The sequence below is a fragment of the Orbicella faveolata genome, unplaced genomic scaffold, assembly GCF_042242905.1.
Source record: "Orbicella faveolata isolate gen_17 unplaced genomic scaffold, um_ofav_v1 contig_24, whole genome shotgun sequence".
In the NCBI taxonomy this organism is placed as follows: domain Eukaryota; kingdom Metazoa; phylum Cnidaria; class Anthozoa; order Scleractinia; family Merulinidae; genus Orbicella; species Orbicella faveolata.
Genome location: NW_028301552.1, coordinates 13,071,591 through 13,085,000, shown reverse-complemented (window position 1 = coordinate 13,085,000; position 13,410 = coordinate 13,071,591). Strand labels below are relative to the sequence as shown.

Here is a 13,410-nt window from a genome sequence, read left to right as displayed (position 1 = left end):
TAAGAGTATTTCTACTCCCCCTGAATGTGATGCTAGTCCATCGCAAGGTTACCCCCAGCATCAAGTTCGCCGGTACCCATTTATACACCTGGGTGGAGAGAGGCACTGTGAGAGTAAAGTGTCTCGCCCAAGAACACATTACAATGTCCCCGGCCAGGGCTCGAACCCGGACCGCTCGATCCAGAGACGAGCGCACTAACCATGAGGTCACCGCGCCTCCCAAAACACGTACGTTGCCATGGCAATTTTGTGATTTTGTAATTTCATAATTATAAATTAACGCTAAAATTTTGCGCCAAAATTAAATAAATGAGTAATTTGTCAAGTAAGAAAATCTAACCATGAAATTAAAAGGCCTATTGGACTGAATTGCATTCACTAAATGAATTGATGTGCGTAAAAAAGACTGCGTTTTTTTTTTGTATTTGGACACCTTTCTCATATGTCTGGCTCCAGGCATTTCAACTTGCACGGACATCTTCTGTAGGATTGCATTAGTAGAGCTGTATGATGGTGTGATAATGAAATGAATATCGCGTCTTGATTTCATGGGCAGATTTCATAGGAACCGACGGGGCCGTGAATTCCCTTTTTTCGTAGATCGACTTTTGTTAAAGATTGCAATCAACTGTCTCTCTAGCGAATATTCAGGATATCAACATGAAGTCAGTGTGAGGTTGTCGTCTTGCATAAATTCGGTCCCCTCTTTCTGAATTTTGTCTACCTCTGAATTTGATTACTGTAACATAAGACAAAGAATTGTAATTATATAAATAATTATATCCTTTATTAGTTAACATGGAGACTCCCACAAGAAAAAGAAATTTGCACGTTTTTGATGAGTAATCCTATGAAAGTTCGAGCAATTAGAGATTTACGCTACTCGTGATATTTAACTGAAAAAAATTCTTTCAAATTACACTGGATCAAGGTTCGTGCAGTTTTGAGAGAATTTTTCAAAACCACTACTCGTAGTGTAAATCCTTACTCGCAGTTGCATTCATACGATTAACTATACAAAATGGGTAATTCGTGAAAGGAACAAAATAGAACAAATACGTACTGGCTTTGAAGGCCTTTTTATTTCCGCTTGTACATTGAATATATGTAATACAATACGTGATGAATAGATTGGTATTAGTCTAAGATAAATACAGATATAATTGTTAGATAACTTTATTCCCTTTTTCCTCTCCAAAAGGTGTACAGATGACTATCAATAGGGTTACACTATATTGACAGCCCATGGAGAAGGGAATAGTGGAATCCTGTTAATCCGTTGACCAACTAGCCAGCTCTTTAAATAAGAAAATGACTGACTGAGCTTTTGGACGGGCCAGAATAACGTGGCCGTAATTACGAGGTGGCCTTATTAACGGGGTTTAATTCCGTAAGGCGGGTTTCACTGAAAAAGAGCCCGAACTGCATCTGGATATTTTTAATTGTCGTGTTAATCACGTGCCAGTTACAATATAACAAAACCACGCCATATAGAGTTGTCAAAATCCAACTTATATTCACTTCTAGAGCTACTTCTACTTTCGCACAACCCTTGGCAGGCATCCCCTCTCCCCACCCCCGCCAGCAGAAAAAAATGCAATGGTCGACTAATGAAATGGAACGCTGTATCTCGTAACTACATATTGATGGCTAGCTTTGAGTATTGTCGACTGGATTTTAAATGCAGTGAAAAGGCTCCCATTGTTGTTACTAAATTCGTGATCGCATTCGTTTCTTCAAATTGAAACAGTGTTTAAATTTGTCACTAACACTGAAAACAAAAAGACATTTCATTACAGCACATTTACGCGTCAACGGCTTAAGTAAAGACAAGTTCTTTAATGCCAGAAGATTAGAGTTTTCATTACGAAGCCTGACCTCTGCTTGCATGGATAATATAAGCCTGCGATAACTTGATTAAATAAAATTATACGTTACTCACTCAGTCTTAAATGAACTGAAATGTTGTCTAGGAATAAAGAGAAAACTCTGTTCGGGTCGAGATATATACCTCTATTCCCAATTGAGATAATTGAGATAACCCATTATTCTAATAGACACCAGTGTTTTACTGGAAAACGCATCACTCGTAAAGTTCATACGAAACTACATCCGGGAAACGATTGGCGTACCTCCCATATGCTAATTTCTGATGACATTGATGACATCATTTCTCGCTTTTTCACGTTTGTTTTTGCAGAAGGTCAGTTTGTCTATAAAATTAGAGTCCTTTAGATCCACCTTTACCGCAAACGTGTAACTGGGGTTTGAGGTTAGACGTTTGCTGTTTGCCGTTCGTACGTTTGTCGCTTTAGATTGGAGTAAACTGGAGGGAACAGAATCATCTTGTCAATGCACTGGAAATTGTCAAAATTAGGCCAAAAAAGAAAAAGAAAAAAAGAAAACAAATTAAACATTGCGTTTTCTATCATGCGTAGCTTTCTAAAGAAATAAAGCATAAAAGACATCGACTTAAACCGCCGCCATATTGGATTTCCACTAATGAACCGTGCCTTTCTATAAACAAAAACAAAAGGTTAGGAAATTGCCTAAAAATTGGAACCAATTTGTAGAAAAAGGGTTACTTTATTCGATTCCAGCGTTTGTTCGAGGCATAAAATAAAATGCAAGGCACTAAATGCGGAGGTAAATGATTTACGTGAAAAACGCGAGTCGAAAACCTCAACCATGACATCTGGCTCTGGTCACGTGACCCCTACCCGTGGATCTAAAAGTCTCTAATAAAAAGGAAATCACACGGTGACTTGAAGATGTGAATTGCATTTTCTCGTGTTAAAAACAATATTTTACTCGCTGCGATCGTTTGCAAAATACTGGTTTTACAACTCGAAAGTAGAATTCAAATCTGTGAACAGACTGCGTTAGTAACTACTTGGTATTATTGGTCGCTTCTTTCCCAGCGGCGTCTTTCGAGTTGCTCTTTTCTTCCTTGTCAAAGCTGCGATTCCTGTTTGGTTGGATAGACCCCTGAGACCTTGAAGAAAAAGTTAGCTTTTTGTTTATGACAAAAATAATATAAAGTTGATGGATAAAACATTTATTTTTTTCTCAGCTCGTGAGCGGGCGGAATTCAACAAATACTGCGTTCTGACTGGTTCCGGGAGAGGGCGGAATTTTCCCACCCTGCGCGGAATCGTCGTGTTGATCTATTTTTAGGAAGGAATTAGCGGTAATCGTCAATCTTTTGTCTTTTTTACACTTCCATCGATGATTAACTGAATCAACGCAAGTCACCATTCACTTTTAAATGGCAAGGAAAGTCAATGTAAGTAAATTCAATTGAGTGTTTTGAAGTTGTAAGAGTTTGTTTGGCTGTTTGCAGCTTGACGCTGTAATGGCGCGTAATCCTGTGTGTCTCTCTCTGTACAATTTTAAGTAAAAAGTGAGTCAATTTCAGTGAGTTTACCTCTCTGATCGTTGCTGTACAGACCTCGGTCACAGATTTTTCATTATACGGGCCTCCCGGCCGGCAAATAACATCCATTTATTGAAGGCCTGCCGATACAACTTGAAAACTGCTTTGTAAACAACCAGTTCACCCGCTCCTTAGACGTGCAGAACAATCATAAGCAAAAGCTAGCAACGATATCAACGCCTATGATTATATTGCACTTATGTCCAGAAATGCACGCAGTAACTAAATTATTGGCAGATTTCACGATTTCAGATTTCGTCAAAATGTGTGAATTTTCATGGATTTGACAATTTTGGCGAATTTTAGTCAAATTTGTCGAAGCCAAATCAGCATGGCGGAATTGATGATTTTGGCGACTTTTCGCCAGCCATAGCTATTATAATTATTTCACAGATACAATTTTGGCGAGGATTATGCAAATTGTCTCATCAGAGACGGTTTCTAACATTTTGACAATTTTGACGATTTTGGCGATTTTGACGATTTTTGACGAAATTGCCAAAATTTCGTCCGTATGTGTTTCCCTCGTTATGAATGAATGTTGTCTGAGCCCCAGGATGTATTTTCCTTGTCGTAAAAGCCTGTTACCCGAGTAGAGAGGAATATGTGTTTTCCTCGTTCTAAAGCGTGTTACCCCAGTGGAATGGAAAGCAATGTATATATGGCAAGGCATTATCAACTATTCCAAATTCATGGTTCTTTTCTACAAACCCTTTCCATTCAATTTTGTGAAAAGGCTTAGTAAAAGTTCATCAAATGTGCCTCTTTTACCAAATTCGTCGTTTTCGTCAACTTTCTGCTTGTTCGTTAGCTAAGAAATGTTTATTCACTTATATAATTTTGCCAACAGGCTTCAGGAAGTTTTGTCATAATTTGCCACTGGCTTTCTTCAAATTCCTCACTTTAACCACAATTGTTTGCGTTTTGTGGGGCCTTTCTAGTCAAAAAATGTCCATTCACTTGTATAATTTTGTCAACAGGCCCGACGAAATTTAATTCTTCAGATTTGCCACTTTTGCAAAATTTGTCGTTCTCGCCACACTCATCAACTTTCTGGGCCCTTTTAGCCTAGTGATCTTTATTTACTTAAATAATTTTGTCAACAGCCTTATATAACAAAATTTCGTCAGATTTGTCATTTTCGGCAAATTCGTCGTTTTTTCCATTTTTTGTCAGCTTTTTGGGGCCCGTCTATTTGAGTAATCTCTATTCACCCATATAATTTAGTCAACAGCCTTGGCGAAATTTCGTCAGATTTGTCCGGCTTTCACCAAACTCGTCGTTTTTGGTAAATTCGCCAACTTTCAGGAGCCCTTCGGCCCAAGGGATCTCTACTTTCTGAAATTATTTTGTCAACAACCTTGGCGAAATTTTGTCAGATTTGCACTATTAACAAAACTTCCACAGAGATATACAATTTCGTCAAATCCGTCAATATCGTCCACAAAATTTTGTCCAATCTGCCATTTTCGTTACTGCGTGCAAAGACTTTGGATTCGTCTCTCAATGGCAAAGAACCTACTCGATCTGGGGTTCAATGGAATTCGAACAGGTATTTCTCCTCACGTAATATCTTTTTATGGCGCGAGAAGAACTACCTAACTGTCAGACTGACTGATTGACTGACACATACTGACCGGATGACCCACCCAGATCTAATTACTCACTTCCGTTCTCTATTTGAGTCGGTCATTGGCCCATGTAACAGGACATCAGTGATAGGAACCAAACATATTTCTGTCTGGGTGCCTTGATGACGTCTTGTGTGCTTGTAGACGGCATCTTGATGACGTTCTTCTTGTATCTTCATGTTGTCATCATCACCTTCCTCAAGAGTGACATCGATGGCTCCACTGTCTTGCATGGCAGAGAGGATGCTGGGCTTTTCAACTTGTTCGATTTCCAGCTGGCCTTTAAGAACGTTTGCTTCTGCTAATACACGCAATTCTCCCTGCAAATCATTGAGAGGAACAAGCAAAGCCAGACAGCATGAGAAGGACCAATGTGGATTTTTGCGCCATTCTTTGATGTATCCATACAGGAATACTAAGTACTGGACTGAAATAAACGAGAAATCAAGCAGTTTGGCATAACATCATAAGCCAAAAGAGGCGTCATAGGTAATATAATACACTGAAAATAAACATCTTTCTCTGAAGGAATTAAGGAAAGGATTACTTTCATATACTGTAAAAAAACTATAAAAAAACTTAAAAAAGAAACTATTTAAAAACATTATTGACAGTTATAATAACATTACTAGTTCTTAAGTTCAAATGTAATTATTTTTTGTAGTCAGATCTTGAAGAAATACTTTTAACCTAAATTGTTTATTTAATACTGTATTCTTTCTGTTAAATTTAGTTACTTTGGGGCACTTATTCGATTAGTTCCATAAACTATTTAGGTGTCCCAAACTCCACGCAGTCAACCTTGTATTAAAACTATTTGTCTTCCTTTATCTCCTTTTCTTTCTCTCTTGAACACTTTATTTTTTAATCACAATTGTAAATTATTTCATTAGTGGTATCTAGCATCTTCTATATGTAATTCGTATTTTTATATGTAATCTATTTTTTTCTGACACCTCTGTAAAATTAATGTTTGTGAGAATATAAATTAAAATTGAATTAAATTGAATAAATTCTGAAACAGTGGTGCTCAGTGCCATTTCACCAAGGCTCAGAACGAAGATTTGTTTCTTCACGGCTAGTGGACATTCGCCGCCAATATAGAATACTTGTGATTTTATTTTGAATACTTCTTAATAAGAGTTACAATAGCCTGGAGATTAACAACGACTGACATTGAAAAACGCTGAAAGAAAATCTGCGACTAATCTTACGCAAGGTAGAAATTAAATCTCCAGTACTCATTTATGTAACGTAAGGAATTGTGATATATTGAAAACAATCATCCCTTTAATGAGATTTACATGGCGCAAACTATCAGATCAAGGGCCTAAATTTTAAATATATCAGGAGCCCTCCAAAATTGATTCGAAAAATAATATTAAAAAAAATTCAATATATGTAGCAAGTGTGGTATACAATTTTTCTTAAATTTAGATAGAGAAATTTATGCCTTGAGAGTGAAAGTCTGAAAAAAATAGAAAAAAATATTCGAAAATGTACCCACAGTCAAAAAAAAGGATCGATTTTGCTCATACTTTGCCAGGCCTAGGAACTGAAGGGGTGGCGAATGGTCCTTTAAAAATCTGGGTCTCGCAAAATTTTAGTCGAATTTCACGGTTCTTGCAGTCTTCTTTTTAGCGGTTATGCGCGTCTGGCAGTCTCAAAGTCTCGATTATTCTCAAGGCTAAGGGTCTCGAAGTCCCGATTCGTTGGTTTATCTGTTTTTTTAGACATGACGTCTTCTCGTCACTTGATATTGAATTTCAGTGAAGTAACTTACAAATTTCCGGGAAAAAGTTAATCCTAACTTCTCCTTAATTGTCTGAATTCCACAAAAAGCTACAAAACCTTACCTAACTCCCGTTTTGGCGCCAGAAAAACAGTTATTTTGTCCTAGGATATCATAACATAGCATAAAAAAATAAAAAATATATAACCTTTATTTACCCTCGGCAGGGGGTAGTGTGTTATAATCGAATTTCCAGTCCCAGCCAGTTCGAAGAAGCACGCTAAAAGGCTGTTCAAGCTCGTTCTAGCTCTCAACTAAATCTGGGGCTTGAATTCTAAGAGTGTGAACGTCTCGCACTCACGCTTAAAACACTTTGAAGTTTCGGTCTCTCAATCTAAAAAATCAATTGAGCCCGGATCAAGCAGTATACCATAGTTAATAGAGGGGAACGTTTACTTTAATTTGTTGCATGTTTTTGTTCGCTCTTTTGGTCTTGACCGTACACAAAACACAATAGTTGTTTACTCCGTACTGACGAACCAACCAATCATGAGAAGTGTTTTCAGTTACTTAAGTCATGCATAATGTATGAGCGCAAAACAAAAGAGTGTGCTAAATCTTGAGATCTTTGTATGCTAGCTTATTCGATGTTTGCCGGGCTTCATAACCAGCCCTCTCTATTAACTATGAGTAGACAGACGATATATGTGTAACTACTACCAGTTTTGCATGAACGCCGATGAAAATCAGAGAAAAATTGCAATCATGCCAGCTCCTTCGAAATATGCAATTAACACGACACGCCTAAATAGAAGAAATTTCTGTCTTGGATAGAAACAGCACGATAAAAACAAATTACATGAAGTCTTTAACGTTTGAAAAGCTTTTAAAATGGAATTTATTTTATCTCCTTCCCAGCTCACCTCGTTCTAAATAGCAAGAACGCATGCTAATTTGTAAATGTTCTGTTAAGTTCGATCCACGTGCTAATAGTACTATTATCTTACCTACAAGTAGGCCAATAACCAAAGTATTTGCTCCAAGTACCAAAATCTTGAATAAGACCGCGTCCATGTCCGTGTCGATGGAGACTGATATATTTTCCGCGGGAATTCTACTCACAGCTCCAACACCAAGGTTGAAGACAGTAACAGCAAGGGACGTCGCCATCAATCTGTTCTCGGTTACATCTCGTATGGGTTTGATCCATGAGAATAGCATCCCGTACATGCCAGCAATGACCCATGCCAAACCAATGTAGGACCTGCTCTCTTTTCCTACAAGAATCAGCCCAGATGTGAGGATTACTTTACGAGACGTCTCAACTAATTCCCAATACCACGCGCGATGTTCGTAGTTTTCGAAAAGGAAGCGCAATCCTGAGATCAATTCCATGCCGGTGCCTGGACCCTGAAGTTCGTCGGGGTCCATAGCGGCTACCATTGCTCTTCGCTTCCTCCAAAGCACAATGAATGAAGAGACCGGGAGTGCAATGATGTAAGCAGTAGAGATATACGCTACAATAAGCCAATGATTGTACCTTGTACCTTGGCATTTTATGCTGTAATCCGCTTTCATGTACTTGAGGCACAATTCTTCTTTATCATCACGGCAAAGTTTCTGGCAGGCTATCGGTAGGACACTGGCTGTCTGGGCGCACGTACTCAGGTAAGTCACGTACAAGAGAAAGAACAAATTCCTGACCACGAACTCTTTTGTTTCTGACATTTTTCTTGACTTGTCATTGTTCTGTAGGTTGGGATTCCATAAAATTATTGCTTTACGCACTTCGTAAACAGCAACAGAAACAGTTATGGCAGCAGCATTTATTACCATAATTGCAAGCAAACTTTTAAAGGCATTGACTTGAATACCAGTGATTAGGCAGCCTATCGGTGCAATCTGAAGTACATCTAACTGGAGTATTTCTGAATATTTCGCAATTACTTGCAAGGAGCCTGGCCATTTTATGTAGGAGAAAGCTTGAAGTAAGCCATGTGTGACCTGATAGAAGCCAATTACGATCTTAAGTTTGGAAAAGAACATGTCTATTAAGGGATATTTTTCTCCTTTCCTTTTGTTTCTCTTGCTAGTCCACAGTGAAATTGCAGTAATTATAATTGCAATAGCTACAATGATCGACAGCTGTCCCACCATCCACTTCTTTGAAGGACATTGGACGCAAGTTTGGAACTGCTTATAGTATCCTGAGCTGCAAACTGCACAGAGTGGACCTTCGTAACCAGTTTCACACAGGGAATGCAAACCGCCCTGGCAAGATTTCTCTCTTGGACACCTGTAAGGCGTTGGGATCGGAAAAGGGTACTGAACGCTGGAAGCATCTAATGCTGGCAAAACTGCCAGGAGATTCGCGATGAACTGTCTGTAGCGATCTTTCTGTGTCTTGTTCCGCCATTCCCACCAATAACCAGATTTTAAAGAAGCGTAGTCATCTCTGCATGTCAGTCCTCCTACGCATTTGTGACATTTCTCAAACATGTGTGTTCGATAAAATCCTTCCAAACATTTGCAAGCACGATGTCCAGCGAAGAAATCAGTTTCCGTTCCTGTTGAATTTTGACAAGTTTTGCAGAAAGTTATTGTTTTAGTGAATTCCTCTACAGTTGTTTTTTTTATAAGTGAACCTGTTCTAGATGGATAGAACGTATACGCCAACACTTTCTGTATTTTATTCAGATGTCCATGAAATCATGTCTAAAGTAACAAGGCTCATCTTAAAAAAAGGCGTGATATATTTAATCCCATTATTTTTAATCTCAGATTCCCTTCTCCTATTGATAGACATCTCCAAAATGATCATCAAATGCAAGAAGAACTTTCCCCGGGGAGCACACCCTTATATGGGCTATAAAGGTATGTGCAGCCCCAAATTGCAAAGGGCTGTTTTCGTCAGAAATAGTGTATCGGTTTTGGCCATTTTGTCTCCAGTAGGTTATGGTTTTTGCTCTCTGGTCTTGAAATGAGTCTGTTTTTAGTGGAAGCTATTCAGGAAGCTATCCTACCCGATAAAAACATATAAACATTGCTTTTAACATTGGTCTGACCTAGGGACCTCATTATAAGGCAGGCCTGAAACAGGGTACTGATCTAAGGGTCAGGTCTTAAATAGGGTTTCGAATTTTTGGTGAGGACATAAAAAAAAATTAGGGAAAATCGCAGATTTTGGTCTTAATAGAGTAAGGGTTTTGGGAAGCAGCCGCACTCTACAACTCAATTTTTTCTGGGAGTACCCTCGGCATCCGGAAGACTTTCATGTTATTCTCTACTACGAACCTACTAGTGGGGAGTTGTATGTATGACGAACCGCAACCTAAAGATGCCTTTCTTTTATCATCTTGTTTCAACGTTCGCGTTCTTGAGAAAATGGCCATGCGAGTGGCCGGTAATGCGATCATCACATGTCTTATTTACGATATATCCCTTTTCCTTCCTGCACAGCTGTCAGAGGAAATGGGACATTTAATTCGGCATCAACATTGTGGAGAGCTAGGAGATTCATTGACGCTGTTTGGGTTAAAGTCAGACTTAAAAGTCGATTTTGGTAAGTCACCTTTGTATCTATGGCGAGTAAAGTAGTAATTGGTAGGTTTATCAATATTTTTACAGCAGGAAGTACGAATGCTAAAAGCATGGTATTTTCCAATCATTTTTCGTATTATAAGCTGAAATTTGTCGCAGCCTGCATGTCAAAACAGGCGGCCCTTGCTAGGCCAATGCGAACTAACGTGGGAGTAAAATTTAAAACATCAAAATTTCGGCAGAGGATTAAAGGCAAGCTGATAAAAGCCTCAGCGTTAAAAAAGTCAATTCCATTTTTAAAATGTGAGAATACCTGAAAAAAGTGGGAAAACATACGCCCCCTTTCGGAGAGATTTAATTGAAATGTCCGGATATATCTCAAGGCCACGAATGGGTAATTTAAGACTTAGTGATGGCGTATTAGGTAACGCTAAGGGGAACATGCCTTCAGCAATATTCAAAATCATGTATGATTTTCTTTAGCAAAGATAGTTCGATTGTTACCTTCAGGACAGGACTTGCAATCCTGCTTCGATGTTCCTGGCGCTTTGTCAAATTTGACAAAAGATCCATCAGGACATTTCTTGCAACTTTCTCCAACGTAACCGACATCATCAGAGTAGAATCCTCCTGCAGAGGGAGTTGTTCTCAATCTAATTGAATTCTGTACCAAAACGTTCAACAGCAATAGCTGCATGTATCTTACAGTTTTTTGCCATAGTGCACAGGGCAGTCACCCGTAGAAAAAAGTCAATTATGACTGAGACAATATCCATGGTTAACTGCCCCTCCTAGGTATTTAGGGTGTTTATTATCAGGCTATGATGAACAACAAAACTGAAAAAATAAAATGACTGAGGCTAGTGTCTTGGTTACTAGCTAGTTAAAGTGTCCGTGTAACGTAAAGCCCTGGCCAAATGGACTCGTAAGTAGACGCAAGTTCTCAACTTGCGTCTACTTGCGACTCCCTTTGGCCAGGCCTTGCGTGCACTTGCGTTGACCTGCGATGACTTGCGCTCACTTTGGCCGAGATCAAATTTGTACGCAAGTCGACGCAAGTTTTTCACCGTTTGGCCACCCAACCCAAGTCAACGCAAGTCGAGAGGTGTCCATTAACCTATTATTAGCCAATGAATTACAGGATATGTTTGCCTTGAAATGGGTTTTATTGCGACTTGCGGGTACTTGCCAGGAAACTTGCGAATCCGTTTAGCCACCCAACGCAACTCTCTACGCAAGTTCAACTTGCGGCTGCTTGCGATTACTTGCGAGTCTGTTTGACCAGGGCTTAAGGTCGAAGGATATGATATTAATATATAGATTTAGGCCAGCCTAAAAGCGTACCTCCTGGGCCGAGTTGTTCAGAGCCCGATTAAGCTAACCTATGGAAAGGTAGAATTTTGATTTCGTGTAACTTTGCGGTGAGGTTTTCTGTATATTGTTTGGCCTTCTGTTTTGAGCTTTAATAATCACCATATACACAAAACAAAGCAGCAAAACAACATTTGTATAGAAGAAAAAGTTAAAAAGTTCGGTTAACTTTTAATCCTGGGTTAGCGTTAACCGGCTTCCGAACAATCCTGCCCTGTTTTAAACAAGTTAACCAGACATGAGCCCGCGATCTAATCGAAAACCAGCGCTTGGTCAGCGGTCAACTTCAAAAAACAGGTGACCTCAATGAGCTGTGAACTTGAGCCCGTGATATGGTTACGTGATACTGGTCAGCGGTTACCTTGTTTTGACAGGTGTCAATTGATCATAACATGGATGTCCAATATCAAAAAGGTACACGGTAAACCAAGGCTGCATGTCTCTCTGTCCTCCTATTATTTGGAGTATGGCCGCCATGTTGCGCGACTCCGTCGTCGTCGTCGCCGTCGTGCGTACGCGCCCACGAGCAATACCGCTAGCCACGATAACCATGAGAAAATTAACTCATGGGCTTCCTTTTCCTTCCTGTATGAGTATGGGGCTCCGCTTGGCGGCCCTTCGGGCCGCCGGAGCTCCGCTATGAATAAAATATATATTTTTTAAAATTAAACTTTAATGTAGACATTTCAGCTCACCTGGGGAACAATTTGTGCATCTGCCAGTTCCTTGGGTGAAAGGATTTGAAAATGTTCCAAGGGGACATGGCAATAACCTGGCCACTGTATAGTTGCGGCCTAACATTCTGAATCCCGAGGCCAAGAGAGCTGAAGTCTGTAATTTACCGCTGTCACTCCAGGGTTGAGGGATGCGAATAGCTTCTGCTTGTGTATCATCCGGATTCCTGGGAGATAATAACGCGCTAGTTTACAAAGGAAATCATAGCAATTCTTATTAGTATTCGATGCATTCTTTCTTTAGCCGAGAGCCCACCACGTGACCTGCGAATAACTGCCTGCAACTAATAGACTGCTCAATGCCTAATCCATTTTGCTGCAAACAGTGTTCCGATCATGCGCAATTGACTGTGGACACTTATCACGCTCCTTTCGGCTCCAGAAGGGCAAAAGTACCGGTAAGCTTTATTTCAGAGGCTTTACCTTTAACACACCCCTTGTGCTGAATGTTTTTGGTTAAAATCACTATATTAGCCCTGTGACGTACAAAGGGGGGAGGGGAAGGGCGGAGGGAGTCGAGGGTGGAGTGGATGATGAGTTGAGTTAGTAACTGTATTTATACACGTCAAAAAATATTCCTTCAGCATAATTTAAAAGTATAATATCTAAGTCTACCTAACTAAACTAACTAATAATTAATATAGTATTATAAGAATGAAAATCTTTCATATTACTAAAGCTGCTTTTCAAGGATGCCGTGTCTTATTAAACGCGGTGACGGCGCAGTTTACGTTTAAATTCCCCGCCAAGTTCCCCAAAATATGCCATTTGGTAGAGTAAAAGAATTTCTCATTACAATGACTAGAGGAGAGGTTCCCTTACTCTCCACGCCTATAATACCAAGGGATGTGTACGAGTTTGCTCCTCCGTTGGAGGGTTAGCGATTAGCGAGTACGTACAGGCAGCCATGTAACGTTAGGGCCAAGAAGAGGCAAGAAACTTCCTCGGAATAAGCGAGGAGTTTAA

At 39.6% G+C, this 13,410-nt stretch overlaps 1 protein-coding gene across 1 annotated transcript; it reads right to left on the bottom strand.

The window, feature by feature from the left end:
* Window positions 1–1,063: 1,063 nt before the first annotated feature.
* LOC149110452 (uncharacterized) lies at window positions 1,064–10,969 on the bottom strand. The gene is made up of 4 exons (XM_089292497.1): window positions 10,844–10,969; window positions 7,807–9,366; window positions 5,104–5,494; window positions 1,064–2,995 (listed from the first exon to the last, which is right to left on the bottom strand). Exons 2-4 carry the CDS (start codon window positions 9,296–9,298, stop codon window positions 2,890–2,892), a joined length of 1,989 nt encoding a protein of 662 aa, XP_089148623.1. The 5' UTR covers window positions 9,299–9,366; window positions 10,844–10,969; the 3' UTR covers window positions 1,064–2,889.
* Window positions 10,970–13,410: the final 2,441 nt, after the last annotated feature.

Excerpts from the sequence above, each read along its gene's own strand:
- LOC149110452 (XM_089292497.1), bottom strand. The coding sequence starts at position 9,298 with ATGTTTGAGAAATGTCACAAATGCGTAGGAGGACTGACATGCAGAGAT. Across the intron at positions 5,495-7,806 it reads GGTTATTGGCCTACTTGTAG|TCCAGTACTTAGTATTCCTG; the intron begins GTAAGATAATAG and ends CGTTTATTTCAG. Across the intron at positions 2,996-5,103 it reads GACTCAAATAGAGAACGGAA|GTCTCAGGGGTCTATCCAAC; the intron begins GTGAGTAATTAG and ends TTTTTCTTCAAG.